We start from the raw sequence: 27905 nt of genomic DNA, 5'->3' as shown, positions 1-27905 counted from the left end.
CCAAGCGGATGCCTGAAATCACGGATAGTACCGAACCCTATATATACTATGTTTTTTCCTATACATAAGTGACTAACAGGCGGGTAGCGTATACAGCGTGGATTACCTGGACAAAGGGATTACTCACGTCCTGGGTGGGACGGTGCGAGATTTCATCACGCTGCTGAGAATGGTGCGCAATTTAAAACTTATGATTTGTTTATTTCTGGAATTTTCCATTTAATATTTTCGACCCCAGTTGACTGCAGGTGACTGAAACTGCGGAAAACGAAACCACGGATAAGGGGGGACCACTGTATATGTATATGTGTTGCTAATGATGAATTATCCTAACTCACATGTGAAAAGTCTTTCAGTGCAACTTTTGCCTGTCGAGATGCCTGTCCAAATCTGTGGCTGTCCACCAGAGGCATTGAGGGTCATCCAAGGGAAGGCAGTTGTTTTGGTCACAATCAATGGTAATTATGTGAAAGATTTCCTTTGTCCAGTTTCAAAAAAGATGTATCCCTATTCAACAACTACCACAAGAACTTAATATCTCAAAGAAATGAGCACATCAGGGTTGTCATGCAAACTTTTTTGGGGGGGGAATGGACAGTTGGTACTTATTTATTCATACCATTTACAAATGACTGATTCATGGTAGTGCTCACCAAGTCAGCGGGCTTTACTGAACCACTGAGATATATATGGCACATTCTACATAGCATTCTAACCTTAGCAGTCATAACATTACAGTGGATGTAAATGTTACTTTGTAGGAGAGTATTATCTCAACATGCCAGAGCTGACCTGTGAGGGATGCCAGGCTACTTGGAATGCAGAAGTGGATGACCTTATACGAAGTGGCTACTGGTCTGCCACCCTCAACTTTGCAACAATTTATGAGGCAGACTTATTTTATACTTTTGAGGACATGAAGATGGCATCACCAGGGATGTCCTGTCAGGCATTTCTACGAATGCTTGAGAAGCGGACTGTTCGCTTTGGTCACGTCAGTATTTCTTTCTTCATTCTGCAGCATCGTAAATTTGTTGGTGTTTTGATATGAAAAGTTCTTTGTTAAAAAAATTGTTTTGTGCTGTTTTTTTTTAATAGACTGGGAAGATCACGTCAGACAGCTTTCAAAAAAGCTTTTTTGAATGGGCTGCTGTTCAATATGAAGTCGATTCCATCTGCAAGGAGGAGCAATTTAGCTGCCCTGCCTGCACCCTGGCAATGCTTGCGGTCTTGGTTGACAGAAACCGTAAGCATTACCATTTCAAGGTAATGTACACTTTATTCAAGAATGTACCCTTTCACACTGTTTATATCAATGAATGGCAAAATAGACAATTATGTATTGTACACCAAGTAACCTTTCACTGTACGACATCTTAAACTGTTAACTCTTTTTTTTGTTGTTGTTGTTTTTTTAGATCTGAGGAGCAGGCCATTAGATCCAGATTAATGGATCACATACACAGCAAAACCAAACATGTAACTGCAGACTTGCACTTCTATCTGAATATCTAAAGTAAATAATATTATAATTCATAGTCTGTCAATACTGCCATGTATTGTAATATCTACCTGTATGCTTAATTGTTCAAAAAATCTACTAATGCTAATCTGTTCCTTGTCCTCAAAAAGTCATTTAGAATTGTTCCCTGTAATGACTGCTGACGAGATCATTTGTCAATTATGATTTTCTACAATGTAGGTCACTGGAAGCGGCATGTGTGGTGGGGAGTGGTCGGCAGCCAGAGAGACTTCCCACAGATCCAGCAGTAAGGTGGATTAGGAGGGACTGGAGCTGGCAGTCTGCAGGCATGGTGTCGTGCTGGCTGCCCTTAATATGTTTAGGGGCGAAATATTTGCGTCCCCCATGTTTTTACAGCACCAGCTGGCATCCAAGCATGATATCAACTTCTTTTGTATGGATGTTACCTGCAAATACTGGCCGTACCTACAAAGAGTTTGTACTGACTGTCCAGAGCTCCAGCCCCTTCAGAGGCCCCTCCTGTTGGTTGTACATGCTAAAGCCCATGACTTCAAATGTGAGGTTGGTGTAGTGCAATACATTGTTATCAAATGATGTGCAATCCTATAAATGATCTTTAACTATCATATACCAGAGTAACTGATATACTGTATCTACTTCTGTCAAGGGGGTTGTGTTTTCACCTGTGTTTATCTGTCTGTGTGTGTATTTGTTTGTAAGCAGGATTACTTGTAAGGTTTCACACTAATTTACACAGAACTTGGTGGAAGGGTGGGGTACGGGCCAGGGAGGAACCTATTAAATATTGTGGCAGTTTGAATTTTGATTAGGCTTTAGTTGAATTAAAGGGGACTGTTGGGGCTTGCTGGACGTATTTGCTGTACTGAATACCCTTGATGATCAGGTTTGTGTCCCTCTGTCCAGGTGAAATGGAGCGGAGCAAATCATGATGGTGCTGGTTCCACACTAGGGGAGGAAGTGGAGCAGTGTAATGCTTTTCTCTCCAGGATAGCAGTCATCTCTAAGCACATGTCAAAAGCAGGTGCTATATAACTGTATCTTTGTATGTAGAATGAATGACATTACTATAATTACAAGGGAATTTTTGCAGAACTCATCTCTGTGTACTTGCAGGACGCAATGACATGCTGACACTATATGCATTCTAATGGATTGTAGGATTTTGCTTGTCATTTCAGACTTCTAAAGCTCTGAAAATCGGGTGGGGGGAACTGGAAACCCTGAAAGCCCAGCTTCAACTGAAAGAAAACACCGTGGAGGAATTTGTGCAAGTGAAAGAATGGGCAGATGGTAAGAAAATGCTAAACATTATCTGACATGAAGAAACATTTTTGTCTTTTTTATGAAATTGACGCTGTGTTAATCACTTTTTGTCAGGAGAAACTGACCATCAAGGCACGCCACAGGTTTTGTGTCAGAAGGTTGAGGCCCGCACAACCAGTATTAAGACAAGATTTCAATGCCTCTACCAAAAAAATGGTATGTTAACATTTTAGGCCTATTCAAATCACAGTCCAAAACATTTCCATATTCACTTTACAATTACAATGTCCATACAGTTCTAAAAAGTAGTGTTTCATGTGTTGTACTTCCCCCAAGTGGATTCTCCACAATCACAATAAAATGAGCGTTCATATTATTAGTGAACCTGTTATGATACACCTGTTTGGCCAAAAGTATTGTCATTCTGTTGTGATGGCTGTAATTTCAATAGGGTCATAGACATTGTGTATTAAAAAATGTAGTGTGGGTTTTTTGTTTTTGTTTGTTTCTCAGACAGCAAAAGGTCGACACAGAATCCACCAAAGAATAAGGCAACAGAAGACCACTTTGAAGGCCATGGTGTCAGATTACAACAGCCTCGTTCCACCCGAGCAAGCATTGTGCATGGGTCGTATCCTGGACACAGAACATCCCTGGCCTTGGCAAATTACATGAAGTGGTACGCATTTTATGTACTGTGTGTATTCTTCCATGTGGGTGTTCCAGTGAGCATGCTTGCAAACTGGCAAAGTATGCATATGAATGAGAGAAATTATCTCTGAAGCTACATACTTTTCAATTCAATTCAATTTTATTTGTATAGCGCTTTTTACAACACAAGTTGTCACAAAGCAGCTTTACATTGTTCCCAGGCCTGAGACCCTTTGAGAGCAAGCCTAAGGCAACAGTGGCAAGGAAAAACTCCCTAAATAACAGACAGAAACCTTGAGCAGAACCTGGCTCAGAGGGGGAGCCCATCTGCTTCTGGCCGGCACTGGGCAGATAGCATTACAGAGAATATTTAAAGTTGTACAATGTACTTTAAGACCTTTGAGTTTGATAGACAGGAGTAATTAACAACATGGTAATTATAAAATGTATCCTAGAATGTCTGCACATACTGCATACTGCACATATTTTGTGCAGTGGTCTTACCCTTCCATATCAATGTATTACAGGCTCTGTTGATTTCAGCACAAAAAAGGAAGTCTTCCATAGGGTCAGAGCCAGCCCTTGGCATAGGCAGTATAGGCGAATGCTAGGGGCGCCCCAAATGTGGGAAGAAAAAAAAAAAAATCAAAAATTTTAACTTTTACTATTTTTTACTAATACTATTTTAATACTGTTATTTCGAAATATTACAAAAAGCCCACAACAACTTAACTATGTCTTGGCTATTTGTATGTTCTTGTCTGCTGCGTGCAACGGGGTCTGGTAGTTGCAAGACTGGCATACGTTTGATTCATATTATAGTAGCGTATGTTATATTAGAATGTGACGTTATGAATGGAATTTTCACCAAAAAAGCTTTCACTCAAACTCGTTAAATAAAAATTAATTTATGTGTATGAAGTAGCCTATAGCCTATTCATCGCGAATGCTAATCTTAAACCACGTCCCCCCGCCCAAATGCACCTCCCACTACAGCACCCCCAATTTACAGCCTCTTCCCACGGCCCTGCCTACGCTGAAGAACTATATACTGTATATGTGGAGGTCAGCGCGCATAGAGCGCTGCATTTCAAACAGCTTAACTGACAAAATAAAAACGTGTTGAAATGGTCAATAACTACTTCAATAGATCAATGAATGTTCATTTCAGTAACTAATCCACTGTTTACGCAAAAAACAACGTTTCCGCCCAAAAGGTTGAATTTTTCCGAGACAGTGGTTTTCAGTGAATTCAGAGAGAAACACGTCCACAACATCTTTGGCTTCGAGCAGGACCACAAGTGCATTTATTTTCCCAGCTCCTATAATGTAGGTTGCGCTGTAGTGAAAGGCCTTTGCCTTTGAGTTGGGAAGCGTATAGCTACTTCAGCTACGGGCACTTAAGCTACTGCAACAAATACGAGTTGTTCCTACACTGAAAAAATTAATTTGCGTTGACACAAACGGCGTACGAAACCAAAAACAGTGATAGAAAATGGAAAGACAGACACAGATGAAAATGTAGGCCTACGTAATGTTTAATACTAAAAAGAAAATCCCTGGCGGAGCTCTGCACAGACACAAAAGGAGACAAAAAGTGTTATTTGATGTACTATTAATAAATGACTAACAGCCTAGTTCTTTCAGATAGCGAAATACAGAACGAAACCCTCATTTTCCACAGATAAGGTCAATAGACAATGCGAAGTGAAAGCACCGTTAGTATACATATTTATCACAAATGAAAGCGTGATAGCACATCCTTTTAGAAAGGGGTCTGAAAAAATACACCAACATATATTTTGTTACAAAATATCTGTTACCCCCTAACAAATGTAAGAAAATGAACTACACAATTCTGATGTCAAAATATAGTTGATGATGTATTTGTCCGAATACGTACACATTTGTGGAAAAGTCCCTAGATGGACTAACGACAAGTAACACATAACACTTTTGCACAGGGTTGTGCATGAACGCGTTAAAAGAGCGCGTTCATTGAAAGTGCTCATTTTTTTTGGTGAACGGTGAACTTGAACGTATCCGTTTGCAACTAAAGAACGTGAGCTTGAGCTCGTTCAGGTTTGTGCGAGATTCGGGCTTGTTAAAGTTACTGCTTGATGAATAAACATGGACGGCGTTATCCCATACTTGAGACGTTTTTATTAGTGCAACTCATTACATGGACATGTCGACAGCTCGCAACCAACTTCACATATCCCGCGTAACAATCACTGCACATGTAGACGTACACATAAAATAGTCCCTGGAGCAGCTCATTTATAAAATGGAAGAAATTAACTGGGATTATGAACTTGTTAAAATTCAAAATTGTGCACTATCAACGTGAACTTGTTCATTTTAATCTGTGTGGACTGAACTTTGAGCTAGCTTTTGTGAAGTCTGAACTTGCACAACAGTGCTTTTGCGCTGGTTTCCTTTAAGCGTAATGCGTTTTTCAGACAAACCAGATGCTGTAGCCACAATCAAATTTGCTTTCTTTAAATAAATATATCATGAATAAAAATATTGTTTTACATTAGATTCTTTTCAGTGTAACTTAACGTTGTCAAACAAAACAGTGACAAATAATTATAGCCTACTGCATTGTTATTCTCAGGAAAGCAATATTACATTTATTTCCAGTAAAGGAAGTTACTTAAAATAATTTAAAGATGTAAGATCATACTAAATCGCTCTTGCTCTGTCATAATATATAGGAAGTAACAGCTGACTCATAGTGGACTCATATTTTACGTTTTAATAAACCGTAAGTACGGTTTTATTAATTCGTGGAAATTCAACCGAGCACGCGAAATGTAGGCTAGTAAAGTAAGCACAAATTAGGCCCCTACTATATGGTTCTTAGTGCACGAATTAATCATATCGTGCGTACAATTAGTTAAAATAATAATAATAATAATAACTTGAGGTCAGTTTCCGGGTTCCGTAGGATTGATTGTGGATGGAAGTAGGGTCGATCGCATACCAACAACGACTACTTCTACTACTACTACTACTAATAAAATGCATAATAAATACATACATCTGATTGACTTCAGCCGACTGCACGTTTTATCAAAAGATAGGAATACGACAAACCTTCATTCTAATTTTCTGAATTCTGAATTTTTTTTTCTCAGTTCACACGGAGGTTATTGCAAATGAAGAGGCCAAACTGGAACCTTACGGTTAATTATGTAATTTAAAAAGAAGGGTTTGATTTTTTTCTGGTTGTTATGTAGGCAAATATTCGGTTAATATAGTTTCAATGTAATATAACAATTTTGCCGCTTTGCGACAGGACGTATCTAGCCAGGTAATAACTCCTGTCGTAATTTGCAAAATGAAATAGTTTATCAAATAAATATTTAACGCTATAACTGGCTACCAAGCATGCGTTTACATAAATATAGATGTTCCTAGACACAGGGAATTAACTGTCCAGTTTGCCTTTACTACACCACTGCTAGCGTGTTTTCCTCATTCCTGCAGATTAGCGAGCGAACAAGGGCATTTTCGTCTTTTGTTTTGTGTATTTTACAAATACAAAAGCACGCTTTCCCAAAGCATTTTGTTACAAATTTTCAGGTGTGACCTCTGTCCGTGTTATCCTATGTATCACCTTCCGCCACTAAGAGGCACTGTTTCCATTGTAGTGCCTTTCCTCCTACGTTTACTAATATGCATTTTACTGTAGATTATGTAATGGTGATCAGGTGATTGTAAACAGTATGGTGACACTGTAAAACGTCCTGTTTTACTCTTGAGTGTACACCTGCTGGCATCCACACTGCATCTGCTTCACTTTGCACCATCAAATATTACAATGACAATTTATACAGTTATTAAAATATACAATTCATATATTTGTATTTCTTCTGCATTTCTGGTAGTATATTTATATTTTCAAATATATAATGCACAGTACATGATCTTTTCTGAATTTCACCTTAGGCCTGGGTGTTTTTAAAAGTGCCTACGTGTATTAACTACAGTACTGCACTTCTAGTCTGATTTTGATCTATGTGACAAAGAACATATTTACTGTTCATGGAGTATTTGCACAGCATCCATGGTGGAATACATTCACTCTGAGATTTTAATATCATTTTATTGTTGTATCAACAATAATTATGCTTTAGCATGCCAAAGGTTTCATAATTATATGAGAGAAAATTCTCAATTCTGTCAAAATTAACTGGTGTAATGAATTAGAGGGGGTGAGAGGCAAAGAGAAATGAATCCACACAGAAACCGCCATGATATCAAGGCCAATGTGCTGTTGTTTATTTGGGGAAAGAGGAACCAAAACCAGACAAGAAAAGTCCAGCTTCAGTAATCAAGCTATCAGATCCAAAGGCATGTTCCAGTCCATTCCAAAGTTTGTGTTGCCAGTCGTTTTCCTCCAGTGCCGCTCCTTTCTATTTCAAAACCTAAATTCAGTCCAAAGTCAGTCCTGCTGCATTCGGCCTGCTGCTGTTCATCTGGTAGTGGTGGAGATGGCAGCAGCGACAGCACTGATCACATGACTGGGCAGGGCTAGTGTCAGTAAAAAAAAAAACACAATCAATGTTCATAACCAACTAATGTTTAACCTTAAGACCAAGTCATGCAGACTGGCTTGGTTATAGTCTAGAACATATTCAGCACTGTGTTATTCCGGGTCTTGAACTCTGAAGGTGTCTGTTGGTATGCATCAAAAGCTACGGCATGCATTAATGTCAGGATTAGCACAAACATCGCAAGAACTGACTACTACAATTAACCAAACCAAGAAATTTGCTTAAGGATATAAATAAAATCAACAAAAAAATTCTCTCTGTCTCTCCTCCCACTATTATGTCAACCATCATATACTGTAAAAGCCCTGTTTGCAACCTGTTCCAAACTGGAGAGGCATCACCATGGTGATGGGCAGGGTTAGAGTTTGAGTAATGTGCCTGTGTTTGTGTGCATGACTCACTCAAGAAAGAGGGGAGTAGTAAAAAGAGCTGGTGGGGAGGAGGAAAAGCAAGGCCCAGTTATGCCCCAGCACTCTGCCTCATGATGTAGAGAGAGAGTGAACAATTAAGTAACCAATAAGAAAGAGCAGAAAGATAAAGACAAAGACAAAGTTGCTGTACATTAATAGTAAGTAATGTATACAAAAGATCAAAGACCTTAAAAAGTTTACCTTAAACACAGTTTCTCTTTTGTTGGGAGTGATGTGTTGCCACTGAGAGGCCTATCCACCAACTGTCTTTTCCTGACTTTGTGCAAGCAGCATAGCTACTCTGAACTAACTAGAATGGTTAATAATAGTTAATAATAATAGTATAACATACAAAGCAATATATACAAAAACCTACTTTACAACATTTGATTGAACTGAGGTATTGCTAATAGGCTAAATAAAGTTAAAGAAATATAAAATACAGTGGCAGTCTGAGGCTAGACTAAATCTAAGGGCCAAAGCCTCCTTCGTTTTGGCTGTTTATTTTTCTATTCTGTGCTGCTCCCTTAACAGTAACTCAATTTATGGATTTAAAGTGATTACTCAGCAAGTTATTGTGACAGCATGTGCATCTGAAAGCTACAGAGCTACATTCACTTTGGCCTTACACTCCTGCTATTGTTGTTGTTGTGGGGGTGTAATTAGTGATGCACCTCAAGGGATCACATGCATTGGTAGTGCTTAAAGATAAAGGTTAAAAGGTTGGTAAGGTTAAAAGCATTGTGGTTGCCAATGAGGAAAGATGCGTATCATTCACTCTCAACTCCATATATTTTTTATAAGTTTTGATTTGATGTATTTCATTTATATGACTAAAATGCAGTTTAGCCATATTGAAGTATTGAGAATGTAAAAGCACATAGTAATAATGCTGTTAATATGCGTACCAGTTGATTTAATGGGGTCATTCCTATGTTCCCAGGGTCCTATGTTCCCCAGCTCTATATAGCACATAATGGAAACCTGAAAAAGATGTTCCCCAGCTCTGTATTCACGCAATATGACATGGATAATGCTTCCAAGGGCCTGGTTAGGTTCTGGTTAGGGTTAGCTTTAGCTTTCCGGTTAGCATTAGCATTAATGTCAGATTTAGCCTTGAAATTTGGGTGAGAGTCAGACTTCGGGTTTGGGTTCGGGTTAGGGTTAGGGTTACCGTTTAGGGTTAGGTTTAAGGTTAGGGTTAGGTTTAGGGTTGTGTTAGCATTAGCATGTGGGTGAGTGTTAGCATTAGCATTTCGGTTACGATTAACATTAGCATTTGTTGCAAGGTTAGCATTAGCTGGTGTGTTAACAGAATATTGAACTAGGGAACATAGGACCCTGGGAACTTTGGGCCCTGGGAACATAGATACACTCCCGATTTAATTTGATAGTAATGTGCAAATTTACATTTTAGCATAGTTTTTTAACAAATGTTTCAGAAGACTTTATGGTGTACAATGTTTAATGTGGCTTTATGTTTATGATAGGAGTGGGAGACGTGAACGTGACACCTGTGTTTGTGTTTTACACGTTCTTTATAAGGTATGCCAATTAGTTATTTTCTTTTCCTTTCTAAAAAAAAAAGTAAAAACATGAGGTCATGTTACTGTGTGGCATTAGTGGAGATGTGAATGCAAATACAATATACATGTTACACATAGAATAATTGTATCTTGAACATTTTATTTTGGTATTGATTCAACTGTTATTCTGAATAATTTTGTTTTAATAAGGGAGAGAAGGCATTATGGTTGCCAGTGAGGAGCGGGAGACGTGAATGTGATGCCTGTATTTGTTTTATACATTCTTTACAAGAATAAAGCAACAGATCTCTGTCTTTCGTCCAAGTTCATCTATTCAACCACACAACGCAGTCTGCTACATTTACACTGTAACCAGCTGTAAGGGAACCTACCTGCCTCTACAGATTTGCAGACATCACTGAGCATTCTCTAGGGCAGAGGTTTTCAACCTTTTTGGGGCTAAGGCACATCAAAGGTCAAACCAGAACGTCAAGGCACACCAACTTAAAGTTGGTTATCGATTATGAAGAATGTCACACACATTATGATAGGCTATAATGTCATTGGCAAGATTTGACCCATATTGCACTACAGCAGACTGTCAAATAATTATCAAACAGATAGTTAAATCAGACAGTCGTATAATTTATTAAAAATGCATTAAAGTGCATCGGAGCAAGAACTTGTCCGACATAGTGGGACATTATGAACAGCAACATACTAAAATAAAATAAAATATAACTGAATATAGCTGCAAGCAGCAATGAAGGGGCCAAGCACCATAGGGCCACCACATAAGTAATCAGAACAACCCCTGAACAAGACACCAGTCCATCACAGGGTGAACAGACACATTGACACCCACTCTTACACTCACACCTATGGGCAATATAGCATGTCCAATTGACATTACCTGAATGTGTTTGGACTGTGGTAGAAAAACCAGAATACCCAGAGGAAAGCCACGTGAACACAGGGATAGGGTACAAACTGAATGCAGATGCACCCCAAATTTGACACCTCCATATTGTTAGGCAGTAGTGCTACCCATTTGCACCACCGTACTGCCCCCCACTACATATATGTCAAGCTTAAACATAAACAGTGCCATAAAATGCAGTGTGCCTTCTTTGGACATTGCAATAAGAAGTGCCAACCCTGTTGGAGGAGTGCAATTTTTTGGTATTTGAAAAAATCCAAAATCATGGGAAAAATGGCAGAGAACATATATTAGCTGAATATAATAACATGTCCCTGATTAGAAAAGGACCCCCCATTTTGCAACACCTTTTTTTGGTAAGACGTTTTGAAGATCAAATCTTTTTTTTTAAAGAAATCATTTCATTTGATATCAATTTAATAAAACACACAGAATAAAACAAGGCAGGGCGAAATATTTTCTACATCTTTTAGATGAAATTGCCACATTTAAATGAAAATAAAATGTAATCACATTTTCAAATGAATATGTTATTTAAATAAAAAATAAAAATAAACTAGTCTACTGGGATTTATAATACCACTGAACAATCTCAGATAATCTGCTGTTGTTAATATATAATGACATTAAAAAGTCTAGTCCTCCCTTGTAAGACAACCTCACCCCTCAGATGTAATTTCTGAAGTAGATAAAAACAACTCTGTCTTACATTGAGGCCAATATGGAAAGTCCAAGTGTTTCTTCAACACTATTTAGTGTATTAGTTGTGGCAGTAGATTAAAAGGTGCAGGAGATGTGCCTATTTTAAGTGCTACAAACTGATTGTATCTTAGCGGCCTGGACCTGACATATAATGATGTAATGTCTACAAAAAATTGTTGGCAATATCTGCTATCTACCATATCTCTTTGTGTGGTCTTTGCCTTGTGATGTCCATTGGAACAAAATGTCATTAAAATTTAAGTACATGGACACATGGGTGTTTAAACTAGTTTTTCAGTATAGCACCCCAAAGTGGCCAGATTTCACTAAACCTGGTGTGTGCCACCCAGGCCTCATGGTAAGCATGTGTACCAACGTTTATGCCAATGCACAAAAGCATTGCAGAGATATGGCCACTCTTCCTTTATGGCTCCTTCACGGGCGAATTTGTGGGTACACTGCGGCCATATTGTTCAACCTCCCAACTATCCTTTAACAACTCTTAAAGGCAATGATCCAAAGAGGTAATACACAAAACGTCATTGTGTCATAACTCTAGGAGATGGTTAAATGTGATTTTGACAAATCAAAGATGGATAAAACACAAAATGGCTGATGCAGAGGTTTCATAAGTTCCCAGATAGAATCATTAACTTTGATGAAGCACAAGAAATTTAGTTGAAATATCTGCTTTTGTGCCAGAGTAATGGGCATTTAAATTTTTTTTTTTTTTTTTTTAATGGTATAGCGCCTCTAAGTGGCCAAATTTCATGAAACTTGGTGCATACCCAGTATTCCTAATACTAACAAAGTGTACCAAGTTTGGAATCACTCCAACAAAGTGTGAACAAAGTGCACTGCTGAGATATGACTCACTTCCTGATTTGGTGTCTTCACCATGGAATTTCATTGAACGACAGCGGCCATATCGTTTGCCGTAACAAAATTCTTTAATAGCTTTTGGTCAGAACCTTCTGTAGATAAATACCAAATTTGATAGTGATAGGATCGATATAGGTTAACGAAAGGGTTAATAGCACAACATAAAACATCAGTCTTTTCACAGAGTATAAGTGCATACACACACACCTATATAAAAACGCATCGGGTTCCTCAAAATTCCACGGCACAGTTCACTTTGCCTCACGGCACACCAGTTGAGAACCACTGCTCTAGGGTATTTTCCTCTCTACCATGTGCTTGTTTGAACCTGCAGTGTGTTTCAGGTGTTTTAGTAAAAGTTTCTCTTGGCAATAGCATACGAATATTAACGTGCTTGCATTTTAAATTCTGTTTAGTTATCTTCATGGTTTGAGATCACATGTTTTTTCCAGCATGGTTGTGTATAGACTTGGTTAGAAATCAGTTTTTGTTTGTTGTCTTCACCTGGCTAGCAATCTGCAAGCCCTTGTAACAGGGTAAGGTTCAATAAATGCACCAGAAGCTCTTTGACATTAGAACACTTTATTGACCCACTGCACATGTTAGGGACAGTTCAGTGCAATTTCCCACAATCCCCCTCTGTCATCAGCAGCCGTCATTTGCTACAGTCTGTTGTTTTAGCTGTGTTCATCAAAGCTTGTCTGTACTAAGCCAAAGGTGTCTATTTGTACCAGTCGACCAAGGAAGAATGGGAGGAACGGCGGTTGTTACTAGATGACCATGCTAGAGCGCATAGAGGAAACTTCACATCAGCTCCACACACTCATCCAATTAACAGTGAGATTCTACTCATCTATCTCAGTTCTGACAGGTAGATCCACTATGGATGAAATATTATGCCTTTCCCTCTCAGAACATGAGTTTATCATGAAGATGATATAAGTAAAGGACAAATCTCACATTTTTTTAATGAAAAAATAAAACATATGGAGTGAAAGATAAGCAGTTTTATTAATTTACCTCAAATGCCTGAGGTAGCCTAACTAACCTAGTCTTAGCTAACAATAGGACACATTACACATCAGAGCTAGCTTACGTACCCCTTCCATGTGGACAATACTCAACTCTTTCTGTAATTTCTATTCACAAACAAGAATATTGCTGATGAAGTTAGATACCTCATTGGATGATCACAAAATATGTCAAACTCAATGTTTTCAAAACCAAACTTCTCTACATGCCAGCAAAGTCATCACTACTTCATGACCTCTCCTTCTCCCTCAACAATGTGACTGTGCCTTCATTCCAGAATACCAAGAACCTGGGGATGGTGCTGGATACGAACCCGTCCTTCACAAACAATATAGCAGCAGTGACACCATGCTGCAGATTCATGCTGCGTGTCGTATGTAAAACCCACCCATTTTTTACAAGCAATGAGGCACGGTTCTTGATTCAAGCCTTGGTACTCTCCAGACTAGATTACTGCAATGCTTGTCTGGCTGGCCTCTACACAATATCCATCAGACCCCCCCAGCTGATTGTTATGACCCTGTCTAGGGTGAGCTGCAACATAAAATAAAACGTGTGGACACCCGCTTTCTTGTCTCCAGTCCAGAACACAGACGCCGCAAATAAAGCCAGGGTTCTTTTATTAACACCAAAACTTCGGGGGTGGGCAAGGCCAAAATAACAAACATAACACAACTTGCTGAGGAGAAGGGGAATAAATGACCTAACCAAAGAAAATAAGAAAACAAAATACAATCTCTTCCCTGACTCCCTAACTATCCGAACACAGGAGAAAAAGAAAAAAAATCAACAACAGAAAATGGCACCCACCCCCTACTACCCGCTGGCTAAACCACAAAATGGTAACACAAAGTAATTACATTATTTTACAAATACACACAAAAACAGAGAGCGCATGCACACAAACGTGCATCACCAGGTATCGCTCTATCAGAGGGGAAGCCATCTCTCCATCCTGAGGTTTCCTCCTTTTAAATCTTCCTGCTCATTTGTCACCCAATCGCAGCGGGACCTGCGGGACCTATAATATCATCAGGCTTCTCCACATCTGCCTATGCTGGGGGCCAATGTGGCTTGGAGAAAATCCAAAACTCTGGTTCTAGCCTAGTAATCAGCAAAAAACTGCACCCTCAGACTTAAAATCTGTCGTCACACCCTACACTCCTGCCAGACCACTTTGCTCTCCTACCACTGGCTGCTTAGTAGTCCCTTCCTGGAGGGCTTGCTCTTCATGTTCCCTTCCCTACCTGGATAGAGGTCCTCACAACTGTCAGAAGAAAGGGATCATTGCTCATTTTCTAGGACAGACTCACCGGGGCTCTCTTAACTCTGAATCCACCCCCTTTTAACTCTAGTGAAAGCTGGTAGCTGTAAAATGGATTGCAATTTTAAGCATAAAATCTTAACACCTTTTGTCACTTTAGGTGTAACTAAAGGTGTAACCAGTGAATGTCAGATGTAAAAGTTGGAATTACATGAAGATACACTATATGGGCAAAAGTATTTGGCCACACCTGTTTTTCAGGGTTTAGGCTAGGCCCCTTATCTCCAGTGAAGGGCAATCTTAATGCTTAAGCATACCAAGACATTTTGGACAATGCTATGCTTCCAACTTTGTGGCAACAGTTTGGGGAAGGCCCTTTTCTCTTCCAACAAGACTGTGCCCCAGTGCACAAAGCAAGGACTATAAAGACATGGTTTGATTTGGTGTGGAAGAACTTGACTGGCCCGCACAGAGCCCTGACCTTAACCCCATCGAGCACCTTTGGGATGAACTGGAACGGAGATTGCGAGCCAGGCCTTGTCGTCCAACATTAGTGCCTGACCTCATAAATGCTCTACAGAATGAATGGGCACAAATTCCCACAGAAACACTCCAAAATCTTGTGGAAAGCCTTCCAAGAAAAGTGGAAGCTGTTATAGCTGCGAAAGGGGGACCAACTCCATATTAAAGTATATGTATTTGAATACAGTGTCATTACAATGTAATGGTCAGGAGTCCGAATACTTTTGTCCATATAGTGTATATCAGGTAGTTAAGTGATGCAGTAGAACTTAAAAACAAACCTCTTGAAAGGGGAAGGGCACTTCCTCATTTATTAGAGGAAGTGTGCTTGCAAAGATTGTCATCCTTTGTTGAGAAACATATTTGCTGAAGTATCTGAATTATAACAGACACTTCCTAGATTTCATTGAACAAAGGCACAAGAAACAAATGAGTTGTATCTCTTTTTGTAGGTGGGAATTATATATGAAGGAACACTCAGATTGATACAACTTCTATAAGAACTAAGGCAACATTTCTTTTGCAGGCAGAATGCTATGGTAGTTGGAAGAAGACTTAATTTGTGTAATTACTGATACAGTGGTTGAAATTAACAGTGCTGCAGTCTTCAAAAATGGACTTTCTGGAAGACTACACCATGGACCCTGGTGAGTCCAATATATTTCTAAATAACCATTGAGTTTGGGGAAAGGGTTATTTTATCAGAGAAATAAAAAAATAAGAATTGCATCTTTGAACTGGCAAATAAAACTGGTTTTGTAGACATGGATAAAAGATCACATAATTTCTAGGAGCTATTATATTTTCCAGTCACTGCTGAAAACAATATTTACAATTGTTTTTATCATCATTATTTTCACAGTTATCTGCTATGTTATGCAACTGTTCTCTAGATAAGTCCATTTTAGTGGCACTCAGCTTAGATGATGAGGTAATGAAATTTCCCTTAAAGGTTACTTCAGTAGTTGCTGGTTTTGTATCTCTTCATCTTCTTTATGAGAGACAAACAGAGCATAATTCTCTGTCTTACAGACTACAAACTCAGGACATCTATGGGGATGCAGGCCTCAGCTAAAGCTGAGAGAGGGGGCAGTGTCATATCACCCATCATTCAAGGGAACACCCTCACCAACCTGACAATCAACATCTCAGGAAGTCTGAACCAGAATGTTGGTAGGTTCTCTTAGAGAGCAGCTATTGCTTCTAATCAGATTGTACTTTTTCTCATTCTTGACATATATATTTTATTAACATTGTATTCTAGTGTATCAGATATAGTTCATTGTATATATTTAACAATCAATATATTTGGGTTTTCTGCTTTCATTTTTGTTTCAGGTGAAGAGAGAGCCTTGAAAATAGGTAAGCTATCTGATTTTGTTGTAAAATCCATTTTATTAGCATTGGTTTTGTTTTTACAATTCTGACCTGTATTCTGCCTCAAGTCTTTAGATAAAACTTCTTTATTTTACCTTCCATAATTATTTTTAAAAGCACATATCTAGACTGGCCTGGTTATGTTTTTACCTATTACAAGCAATTCAGTTCAACCTACACATTTAGGGCACAACAACAGTCCCAGCCAGGACTGGACATGTAACCCTATACTTCCCATAGTGCTACATTAATGAAGTATAATGCCAACACTGGCATAGTGACTCTTGTCTCTTGTATATTTAGGAAAGTAAAATATAGTGATATCAGTCTATGTATTTTAACCTAAAACTAAAACTAAACTAAACCTTCAAACACAATTATGTGTTTCAGACCATACACTTTTAAAGGAAGTGAAATCCCATCACAAATCCATGCTGCTAAGGAAGTTTGAACACGTCACTGAATGTGTTGCCAGGAACGGTGAACGACGTTTGCTGAAAGATCTGTTCACTGAGGTTCTGATGACACAAGATGAGATGGAGGAGCCCTTCAGCAGTCTCGATTCATCGAATGCAGAGGTGCCAAAAGACCTGGAGAGGGTACACACTGTCCAAAGAGGTGATATTTTCAAGGCGGGGTCAAGACAAAAGAGGATCAGGACAGTGCTGACTACAGGGATAGCTGGGATTGGGAAAACCATGTCTGTGCAGAAGTTCATTTTTGACTGGGCATCTGGAGTGAGCAGCCAGGAGTTTGACTTTGTTTGCGTCTTTCCATTACGGGAACTCAGCCTGGTCAGGAAAGAGGTCAGCTTCCAGGAGCTCCTGTGGCAGTACTACCCACACCTGAGGAGGTGTGAGAACCTCCTTTCTGAAGACTCAGTACACTTCCTCTTCATCTTTGATGGACTGGATGAAAGCAAGCACACTTTGGATTTCTTCAAGTGTCCGCCATTTCAAGAGGAGAGGAAAGCCACAACCGTGGATGTTCTGCTCACAAACATTATCAGGGGAGACCTGTTTCCAGGAGCCTCTGTTTGGATCACCTCCAGATGGTCAGCAGCCTGCCAAACCACTGTTGGCTTCATGGACAGGATCACTGAGATACAAGGCTTTGATGACCAGGGGAAGGAGGAGTACTTTCAGAAGAAGTGCCAGGACGAGGCTGTAGCCGATAAGATCATCGCTCACATCAAGTCTCACAGATGCCTCTATCACATGTGCAACATGCCCTCCTTCTGCTGGGTGCTGGCCAGTGTGTTTGGGCATACCCTACAGTGGGACAGCAGTACTCATGTTCCAAGGGTGCTTACTGAAATATACACCGAGTACCTCCTCATCCTGCTGACCACCCAGAGGCAGAAATACCAGGACGGGGTGGGGCTGAGCCAGTTTAGCCTGATGGAGTCCAACAGGGATGCTATTCTCAGTTTGGGGAGGCTGGCCTTTGAACACCTGGAGAGGGGAGATGTTGTTTTTTATGAATGGGACCTCAGGCGATACCACATCAGCTTTGACTCCCCCTCTTTTTACACAGGGGTGTGTAAGGAGATATTTCTGCAGGACACTCTGTCTTTGCACGGCAGCGTGTACTCCTTCATCCATCTCACACTTCAGGAGTATTTTGCAGCTTTGTATGTCTTTGCCTGTCAGCGAAATAGTCGCCGCAATGTGCTGAAGAGGCGAAAAGGTGTCTTTGGGCATCTGGGCTCACCACCCAGCTTGCTCGACGTCTTGACCTCTGGGCTGAAGAGGTCCATCAAAAATAGAAATGGCCACCTAGACATGTTTATCAGGTTCCTGCTGGGCTTGTGCACCAAACACAACCAGAATCTGCTAGGTGGACTCTTCCTCGAGTCGGAGCACTATTCGGACACGATCCAGCAGATCACTCACTACATCAAGGGCCTGATTCAGAAGGACATCCACCCGGAGGGATGCATCAATCTTTTCCACTGTCTGAATGAGCTGAACGACCACAGCCTGGTGGAGGAGCTGAAAACTGCTCTGGACTCAGGAAGGCTCTCCAAGGACGTCCTCCAACCCTGCCAATACTCTGCCTTGGCCTTTATGTTCCAGATGTCCCAAGGAGAAGTGGACGATCTGAACTTGCGTTTGCTCCGAATACGAGAGGATGGTGTCCTGCGAATGCTGCCGATTGCAAAGTATTACAGAAGTGTGAGGTGAGCCAATGTTTAACTTCGTGAGTAGGGGGCTGTTATTGGGCCCAATGTTATTGGGCCCAATGTTTGGGCCCAATAACATGAATTCATCTGATTCATGAATTCAGATGTAATGTAATGTAGTTGACAAAGAAGTCCTTTATTCAAATTCACAGGTAACAGTTAAACAGAATCACCAAAGACAATCACAACCCAACTGTGTCATCTTATAATCCAAAGGTTTAATGTTCCAGGTTGATCAGGGTATCTAGAAGAAATTGCTGTAGAAGTTATCCAGCTGTTTAGATAGAAAGTAGGGGTGTATAAATGAAAGTAACCTTGCAGGAAAGTAACTAAAAAGGCATAGCTTATAATGTGGATTTTCTTTTAATGAAAAATGTAGCATGCTGTTGAGAGGCAATATACAGCAGTAGTCCAGACATTATGAGCATGCATACCACCCGCACAAGTGCAGCGGTTGGGCGTGTCATGGTTGGACACGCGGCAGTTGGATATATGTTGGCTGGTCTCTTCCTCCAGGTTGTACCAGTGCTGTCTGACCTCTCGAAGTTGTGCTGACCTCTCTCGCCTCCTCATCTCTGAGCATTCCCGACTCACAGAGCTGGACCTCAGCTGGAACATCCTGCTGGATGCAGGGGTCAAACTCCTGTGCTCTGGTCTGACCCACCCCATTTGCAAGCTGAGGAAATTGTGGCGAGTACAGAGAAAATCTCCATATCCTCAATGAAATTAATAGTTTTCACATACTTACATGCATCACTGCCCTCAAAGATAGTGTGGAAACTAGTCAGTTTTATTTATTGTGAGCTAACTGGCTGTCATTAGTTGACTCCTGCTAGACTGAAAAATAAAAACTTTTACTGAATAAGCCATAAAGAGATGTCAATGAGTCTACTGTATTTCTGCTGTATCCTTAGAAAAACACACAGCACTGTGTGTTTGATGCCTTATATATAGACTTTTTTTGGTGAAAATAAGAAATTTTCAGAAGTGACTAGCCCTTACATCACTCCATTAACTCACACTTGAATGTTGCTCTCCCTTGGTACCAAAAATCTGCACATGGCATGAAAAAGATGACGGGTGAGCTGGCCACCTCCAATTTGATCTACCACCTGTAACTTAGGAGGCTCTGGACTTCAAGTCCCAAGAGCCTCTCTGCCCACTAAGCACAGCTCTTCTTGTCCCCAGCAGGCTGAGGCACTGTGGTCTGACACAGGTGAGCTGTGAGGTTCTGGCTGGGGTGTTGACCACAACGTCAAGTCTGAGGGAGTTAGACCTGGCGTGGAACCCCATCCAAGACCATGGCCTGAAGCTGCTGTGTGTTGGCCTTACCCACCCCAGCTGCCAACTACAGAAGTTGTGGTGAGTGGGCAGAGGGCCGGGGGGGGGGGGGGGGGGGGGGGGATCATGCAGGCAATCCTCACTGGTGACCTGCATGCAAAGCTAAAAGCCATTGATCCATTTCCTTTGGGATAAGTCTTGTTTGGTAGGTGGATTAGCTTCTATAGGCCCTATTCCTGTCCAATTTAAACTGGCCAAAGCCAAACTCAAAACTTCAGCAAAACTATGAAAAACTAATTAAAGTCAACATTAAGGTTGTTCCTTGGGTTTTCTGAGGTCACATGACAAAGGTGGCTTTATTTTAAGTGGCATCCAATGTTTGATCAATAAAAACTGGAGACCCCTAAACAAACATGTTAAAGATCCTAGTAACTGTGCCCATGCCCTGACAGTGTAATGATTCTTCCTCTTATTCTTTTGAAAAATACTGCTAGAGTGGATGCCTTTGTAGACCCATTGGTGTGCCCCCATCAGACTTTGGTTACAACACCTAAAATGAGAAGGTTGAACAAGGAGGGAACAATCAAATTTAATAAATAATATTAATAATAGTCTCAAAATTTAAAAGTTTATAAATGAATATATCTGTAACTATATGTACACAGTCTAGTTGAGTAAATAAATGTCAACAGAAATCAACAAGACAGAAATTTTGAAATAAATACATAAATAAATGTAAATGACAATAAATTGAAAAATGAATGAACCAAGAATAGATGCATTAACATTTATGTATCTGTGCCTAGGTTATTGAGTTATCCATTGAATAGTTATTTATTTTTGTGTGCTCATATTCACAAATAGGCTTATGACATACAGTATGTTTAGTTTTCATAGGATCAATTATACAGAAAAATCGAAGACATGACATTATATTCATATAAAGTGACAAAAGAACAACATGATTGATTTAGTGAGTGTAGATCACTGCAACCAGCTGCATATTGTTTTCAGAAGCAGGGAATTAATAATTACTGATTATTCAGTCCTTGAATATAGACTATGTTATCATAATTTTAATAAAATGAAAAAGAAAAACAATCTATGCTGATAAATAATTTTACATTATTCTTCAGAGCATATCAACAATTCCACTCATGAATTGTATGTCACTATTTCCTTTGCATATTGCAAGTTTCTGTGCTTGAACTGGTCTTCCATATGACAGTTGTTAGCATGTCACAATTCTTAGGGAAAGTAAAAGTGGCACACAAATCAGATCATTATAATGGGGCAATCCTCAAAACCTGCACATCATTACTTCAGGTGATTCACAGATGTTTTGCCCACAAATGAGCATTGTGTTGAGTGACATGTTTAGTCTCTCAAAGTTCACCCTAAATGCCTTTGACAAATGAATGAAAACAGGACTGTAATTATGAGCAGGCCTCTAGTTGGCTTGAAGGCCGATGAGTCTGCGCTCTTTGTGATCTCCCAGGCTGATGAGCTGCCACCTGACCGCTGACTGTGGTGCCGCCCTGGCCTCCTGTCTCCGTGAGTCCCAGCCAGGCCTCAGGGATCTCTGTCTGGGCCGAAATGAACAGCTGGGTGATAAGGGGGTGAGGTCGCTCTCTGCTGGGCTGAGGAGCCCTCATTGTCACCTGGAGAGACTGTGGTGAGATGTTGCCGTCACGGTCAAGATGAGACCGCAATGCCATGGTGACGCCTGACTCGTTTTGTACCAGTCCAGTGATTTCCATCAATGCAAAAAGTCACCAGATTGACAAAAGTAGATTTTTTGTAAAATGATGTTGCTAGAGAGTAGGGCAGGAGGTTTAGCTTGTGAGGCCAATGACTTGTCAGCTGATTGAGGGAATGGTTTCTGTCCCTCCTTTTGGGTAATGATGAAAGAGTCAAGCCTGATGAACTCCATAATGGGTGGAACCATTTTCTACATTGTCAATCACTGGCTTGCATCAACCAATATGTGTTCATGAAGACGTGCACGGTTGTAATCTTGAAATTGTCATTCACTGCCTGGTACTCTTTGGCACCCCCTGCAGGCTGCACTGCTGTGGACTGACTGCGGCTTGCTGCAAGGACCTGGCTGCGGCTCTCTCTGTGGAGCAGTCAAGCCTAAAGATGCTCGCTCTGAGCATCAATTACCTGGGAGATGCGGGGCTGACCGCCCTCTGGCCTGGTCTGCAGAGCCCACACTGTAAACTGGAGGAACTGGGGTGAGGCGAGCGAGTGGTGGAGAGGGCGAGGGGGCTAATTTATAGCAGAGGTTGATAGTAGGTGTTGGAAACTGACACCACATCCTTTCCCATTAAGATATTTCATGACTAATTATTTATTTTAGACTAACTTAAGTATCAAACCCTTTTATTTGACATATTTATTCATGTCTCTGACAAAATAGGAAACTAGAAATAACTAACAACAGGAAAAATATCATTTTATCTGCTTACAAAATGTTATGCTTTCAAGTGCATACCTTTATAGCCTTTCATAAAGTCATATTGTTGACGAATAAGAATTGTTCAAACCAATGCTTTCTATTTTTAATATGCTGGTTCAGCTCAGCCATACCAAAGCAAATGCTCTGAATACACTGATCTGCTCCTTGCAGGCTTGAGGCCTGCAGTCTCACCTCAGAAAGCTGTGAGACTCTGGCCTCGACTATTTCTGCCTGCCATTCCAGGCTGAGGTTCCTGGATCTGGGGGTAAATGCACTGAAGGACACTGGAGTGGCGCTGTTGTGTGCTGGGCTGAAGAGTCCAAATTGCAAAGTACAGAAACTGATGTAAGTAACTGTGGGGCATTGATTTATTATTTAATAACAAATAGATCTTCTTGGGAGGAATTCTGTCTTGCATCCACTACATTGGAGATTATGCAGAGGTGTGTATATTGGAAGTACGGTAGCTTTGATAATAATGTAAAGTTTACAAATCAGAGCAGGACTTAATGTAATTCTTTACAATGGCTCCGGAGTATCAAACATGGCATCTTGATTGCTATCGTATCTTCACTACCTTTTAGGCGGATCCACATTCATACATATCACCATTCAATCAGCTGGCACACATGCACACACACTCTGTGTGACTTCACCAAAGCAAGAAAACCAAACAAAAGAATACAAATCTCCATTTCAGTTTTGGGGACTAGCTTCAACTGTCCACAGCAGGTCCCTCTCTAAGCCTGGGTTTGTGGGCAGCTGTCCAGGATGAACAAACAGGTGGAAGGGCTCTACTCCGTGTTTCCCAACCCTGCTCCTGGAGGCACACTGTCCTGCATATCTTCTATGTATCCTTCCTGCTTGACTAAATCAGGTGTGCTCAGCTAATCAAAAGTGCCACTGATGAGTTCAGTCAGGTAGGTAGAGCAGGGATAGATAGAAGATATGCAGGACGGTGTGCCTTCAGGAGCAGGGTTGGGAAACGCTGCTCTATCTTACTATCATTACAGTTCAGGTTACTGAATTCCAGTTCAGGATTTTGTCCAGGCTCAGGTCAAGCCAAAAAACCATCACAAAAAATTGGGGCTGTACTGATAATTCGAAGCTTCGTTCATTGAATTGGTATTCGATTGTGAAATTAAGCATTCGAATATTAGGATGGGTGCTCAGGTGCAGTTTTAAGGTTATTGCTACTGTAATACAAGAAATTTAGATGTTAAAGCAGTCGTACAGAATGCCTTCTGTGCTACGAAACGCATAAATTCATTACGAAAACGTATAAAATCGTAATGCGTTTTGTCCACGAAAAACACAAACACGTTGGCATTGTGTCCACGAAATACTGAAGAGAGCACATACTTTCATGCACAGAAAAAACAAAACGGTTGATTCCTGTCATGCACTGAATTGACCGTTGTGCTTTTCATTTTCAAAAAAATGTAGACAAAAGTAATTCTGTCCACGTAATAGATGTCCTAGGCCAGCATTTATGCTTTGCGTCACGAAGTACATAAAGCGCTATACTATCATTATTCCGTGCCATCGAATGTTCATTTTGTCGACTTAACTGTTTTGCTATATTACTGCAAATATGATGTGCACGAAAGGGATTTAGCACAATATATTCTGTGTCTCCGCAGTTACAGAAGGCATTCCGTCCACGAAAGCAAATGCTTCTTGAACTTTCGTAGACATCAGTGTTTTGCGAAACACTGATGTCCTATCAGTATAGGCTATATCAGTATAGGCTATATTATTGAAGATATGATGTGCACGAAAGGGCTTTGGTCCAATGCATTCCGTGAGTCAGCAGTTTACGGAATAAATTATGTGTCATGAAATCGCACAGGAATAATTCCTAAAGCAAATGCTGGTTGAACTTTTGTAGACAGAACTGTTTGTTACATTCATTTGGTCACTTACAAAATTCCGAAACAACAGCCCAAAACGATGATATCACGCCACAGACATTCGAAGCTTCGTTTGAAAAAGGTTGGCTAAAATTCGAATGACAAAAATGGCATTTGATACAGCGCTACTAAAATCCGGTTCTTTCCACACAATTAAAACAAACCAAGAGGTCCAGTGTGGTTTCCCAACAGGAGCTTCACCATGCCGTGTGCTTGGCTCAAGCAGAGAGCTTGATGAGATTAAGTACGTGCAGGTGGTGCTGTACGCACATACTGTATTCACTCTGTGCACTCTATACAGATGCACCGTCTCTGCTCTCCAGACAGACTGCACTGACTCTGTGCTGTACACACGGACTGCACTGACTCTGTGCTCTCTATACAGACTGCACTAACTCTGTGCTGTACACGCAGACTGAAGGGCTGTGGGCTTACTTCCAAGAGCTGTGAGAGTGTGGCTTCTGCCATTCATTCGGCCCCCCTGGAGCTATCTGAGCTAAACCTGCAAGGAAACGAAATGACGGATGTGGCCGTGGAGTCGCTGATCTCAGCACTGAAGAAGCCCGGCAGCCGACTCTGCAACATTATGTGAGTTGGGTCATACGATACATGTTTACTTTGAGTCATAGATTTCCAGTGTTTCTACTGCTAGTGCTGGACACACAGTAGATCAGCCTATGCTATTGTGTTGTGTTGATGTGAAGGATACATACAGAATATAGTAAAGCTTGAGAGGTGGGAGGAGCCAAAGAGCTGATGTCCAGGAAGTGAAGCCCTTCTGTCTCACGTGCCCAAAATATTGGAAATATTTTCTGAAGCCATATAAAACCATGCTACTCTATCTCTGAAACAAACAACTTACACTATGAGTTGTGGAGGACATTAGCATTGATAAATGACTGGGCTAAAACCTCAGAAACTGCCTAACCAAGCAAGACGCCTCTCTTGATCTGACAGTGTGTTAATGGGCTGTGGTTTTTGGCCTGGTGGGTCAATCCAGACAGAGAGGGAGAGAGGTGGCATTATGCAGCTTGGGGTTTGTATGAGAATTTGATGGCCTTAAAGTGGTTCTAGAACCACAAAGGAATTTTAGACAAACAAGATTTACTGCATTACTTTTGGCAAAAAGGTGCTCTTCCATGATGCTATAGTAAAGGCAAGGATGAAGGAAGGATGCACACATGTGTAGGGGGAATGTTAGTCTTCCTCACACGGGGTACCAATTATGTAGGGGACTTGCCTATCCCTACAGAGGCACCGGCAATTTGGCGAGGATTGTTAACATTCCCCAACGAACGTAATAATTAATAAAATGAGGTCTTTTAAGCCTATTAGACCCCAGTTTGTCAATACAAAATTCAGACGAGACGATGATGTAATTAATAAAACAACTTTATTAATACAACGCAGACAAACATTGACGAAACAACATAAACTAGACTATCTAAACAAACAAAACAGAAAATGAAAAAAATGAATCAATCGGAGAAGGTTACTGTGAGACTGGACAAGATGGAAAGGGGAAATGTGATGATAAGGATTTGTGTGTTTCGGAGTGGTTATCAGCAGCTAAGTCAAACTACAGGAGCTCATGAAGTGATAACTGTAGTTTGACACGCGTTAGAAAACATTAGATGTGTGTCTAACCATGCACATTACCTAACTTGACAAGTTTAGCTCAACTATTTGTAGGCCTCAGTCAATCTAACCAGTCTCGTAATGGTAATTGTAACGGGGAAAAATTATCATTGTACGAGTCACAGATATGTCTAATCACATCTCATACAAGATCAAATCAGCTAAGCAATACACAATGCCAGTATTAAATAATAATAATACTCTTCGAGCTATTGATGAGGGCCAGTCCATCAGATTTGAGGGGATGAAAGCTCATTTGTGGCAGGCCTACTGGAAGGCCGCAGTCCGTTTTCCACCAGAGGCTTCTGGGTTTGTCACCGAAGACGCGTGCTGGAGAGATACATTGCCTGACCATCGTTGGGAAACAAATGTGATGTCCAGGTCCGTCACTGGAGGTCCGCTTATTCTGACTTTCCTTGCCAGACACATATAAAAGAAGCGCTACATATTACCCGCAGCTAGGTCTTCTGGCGTCCTTGCCAGATACAAATGCCGTCAACACAGGAATGACGAAGAGATCCGGTCGTCTTCACATTCAATGAGATAGCCGTCTTTTCTGACAGCCTCCAACTTTGCATCAGGGCATTTCGGTCTCTAAGGTTGCGTTGTTCATTGTCGAGGGTCTTGCTTCCAGAGCTGGTTGTGGATTCATAACAGGTCGTACTGCAAAGAGCTTGGCCATCCAGAGCTGAGGATGAGTTCACGATGCATTGGCAGTGAGCTCAGGATGCATCAGTTTGATTTTAGGAGGCATCAGTGATCGAGGAGTCTTCCTCTTTCAGAGCTTGCTGATTTCAGAAAAATTAAGTGCATCTGTTTCGGGGGGGAAAGGACTTCCCCACCCCTCCCAGAGCAAGGAGGGGTTCCCTAGCAGAGCTAGATGAGGTGTGATGCCATCAGCAACAGGGGAGCCTGGGAGCCAAGGGAAAGAAGGGGAGCAAGGGAGACAAGGGACACTGCTTTTGCCGCACTTATATAGAGCCACTTCAAATGCTATAGTCGACATGGGCACACAGTTCAGTCACTGGTAGAAAACTTGCGCCTCTAATTGCCGCGCGATCTGATTGGATGAGAGGAGCCCATGTAGATGCTACGTACAAAGACCTGAGAATCTCCAGTGAACTATGTGTGATCCCATAGGGGCTCACATTTCAGCTGTCAAGTGTCTCAGAGGTATTGCATGCATGGCTGTGCCAGGATGTTTGTGTTTATTTTAAACCAAGAGCAGTGTCATGAAGCCCAACAATAAATGGCTTCGTTTATGGCCTGATAAGGGTGAGGGGTCATGCAGAGCCCAATCCTCTGCTTACCAGATGACCAAGACCATATACGTTCTGAAGATGCCAGGAGTAAGCATTGTAAATAACTTGATTTTGGTTGTAGATATGTGTCCATATCCCCTACATGTGTAACATTGCTGTTGGATTACGCTGTAAGGGGCTGGTGCTGAGAGTGAGGCCTCAGGAGACGCACAGAAGCGGCAGTGCAGGATCTGTCTCGACACGCAGCTGGCGATGTCCCTAACGTGCGCTCTGTGTGTCCTCAGTCTCCTGGGTGCCCAGGTGAGCTGGGCCCTGAAGGGGGAGCTGATCTCTGTGCTGGCGGAGCTGCGGCAGTCTGGGAGGGACGTCACTGTCCAGCTGGATTACAAGACCACCCTGTGAGCACCCCAGAGAGGACGCTGAACATAAATGTGTAACGAATGGCAGATACTTGTACTGACCCTTAGCAGCAGGTATGCACCTTGTTTTACAGTGCCCTGTGCACTCTAGATCTGCCACTAATACTG

The 27905-nt window shown here is 41.0% G+C and overlaps 1 protein-coding gene across 1 annotated transcript; it reads left to right on the top strand.

The window, feature by feature from the left end:
• Positions 1 to 27905, top strand: LOC118793040 (NACHT, LRR and PYD domains-containing protein 12-like). Its single transcript, XM_036550986.1, has 20 exons — positions 1 to 458; positions 762 to 994; positions 1099 to 1266; positions 1419 to 1516; positions 1703 to 2044; positions 2408 to 2525; positions 2683 to 2794; positions 2882 to 2983; positions 3281 to 3446; positions 15788 to 15908; positions 16294 to 16434; positions 16600 to 16623; positions 17029 to 18820; positions 19340 to 19513; positions 20015 to 20185; positions 21603 to 21779; positions 22168 to 22341; positions 22722 to 22910; positions 24893 to 25066; positions 27663 to 27905. Exons 10-20 carry the CDS (start codon positions 15875 to 15877, stop codon positions 27778 to 27780), a joined length of 3168 nt encoding a protein of 1055 aa, XP_036406879.1. The 5' UTR covers positions 1 to 458; positions 762 to 994; positions 1099 to 1266; positions 1419 to 1516; positions 1703 to 2044; positions 2408 to 2525; positions 2683 to 2794; positions 2882 to 2983; positions 3281 to 3446; positions 15788 to 15874; the 3' UTR covers positions 27781 to 27905.

Source organism: Megalops cyprinoides, chromosome 18 (genome assembly GCF_013368585.1).
Source record: "Megalops cyprinoides isolate fMegCyp1 chromosome 18, fMegCyp1.pri, whole genome shotgun sequence".
Taxonomy (NCBI): Eukaryota; Metazoa; Chordata; class Actinopteri; order Elopiformes; family Megalopidae; genus Megalops; species Megalops cyprinoides.
The sequence above is the reverse complement of the archived record's forward strand: the minus strand, read 5'-3'. Positions and strand labels throughout refer to the sequence as shown.

What these genes read in the sequence shown, in the direction of transcription:
- LOC118793040 (XM_036550986.1), top strand. Translation starts at nt 15,875, where the DNA reads ATGGACTTTCTGGAAGACTACACCATGGACCCTG. An exon ending in TGTAAACTGGAGGAACTGGG is followed by an intron (nt 22,342 to 22,721) that starts GTGAGGCGAGCG and finishes CTGAATACACTG; the next exon opens with ATCTGCTCCTTGCAGGCTTG. An exon ending in TGCAAAGTACAGAAACTGAT is followed by an intron (nt 22,911 to 24,892) that starts GTAAGTAACTGT and finishes CTGTACACGCAG; the next exon opens with ACTGAAGGGCTGTGGGCTTA.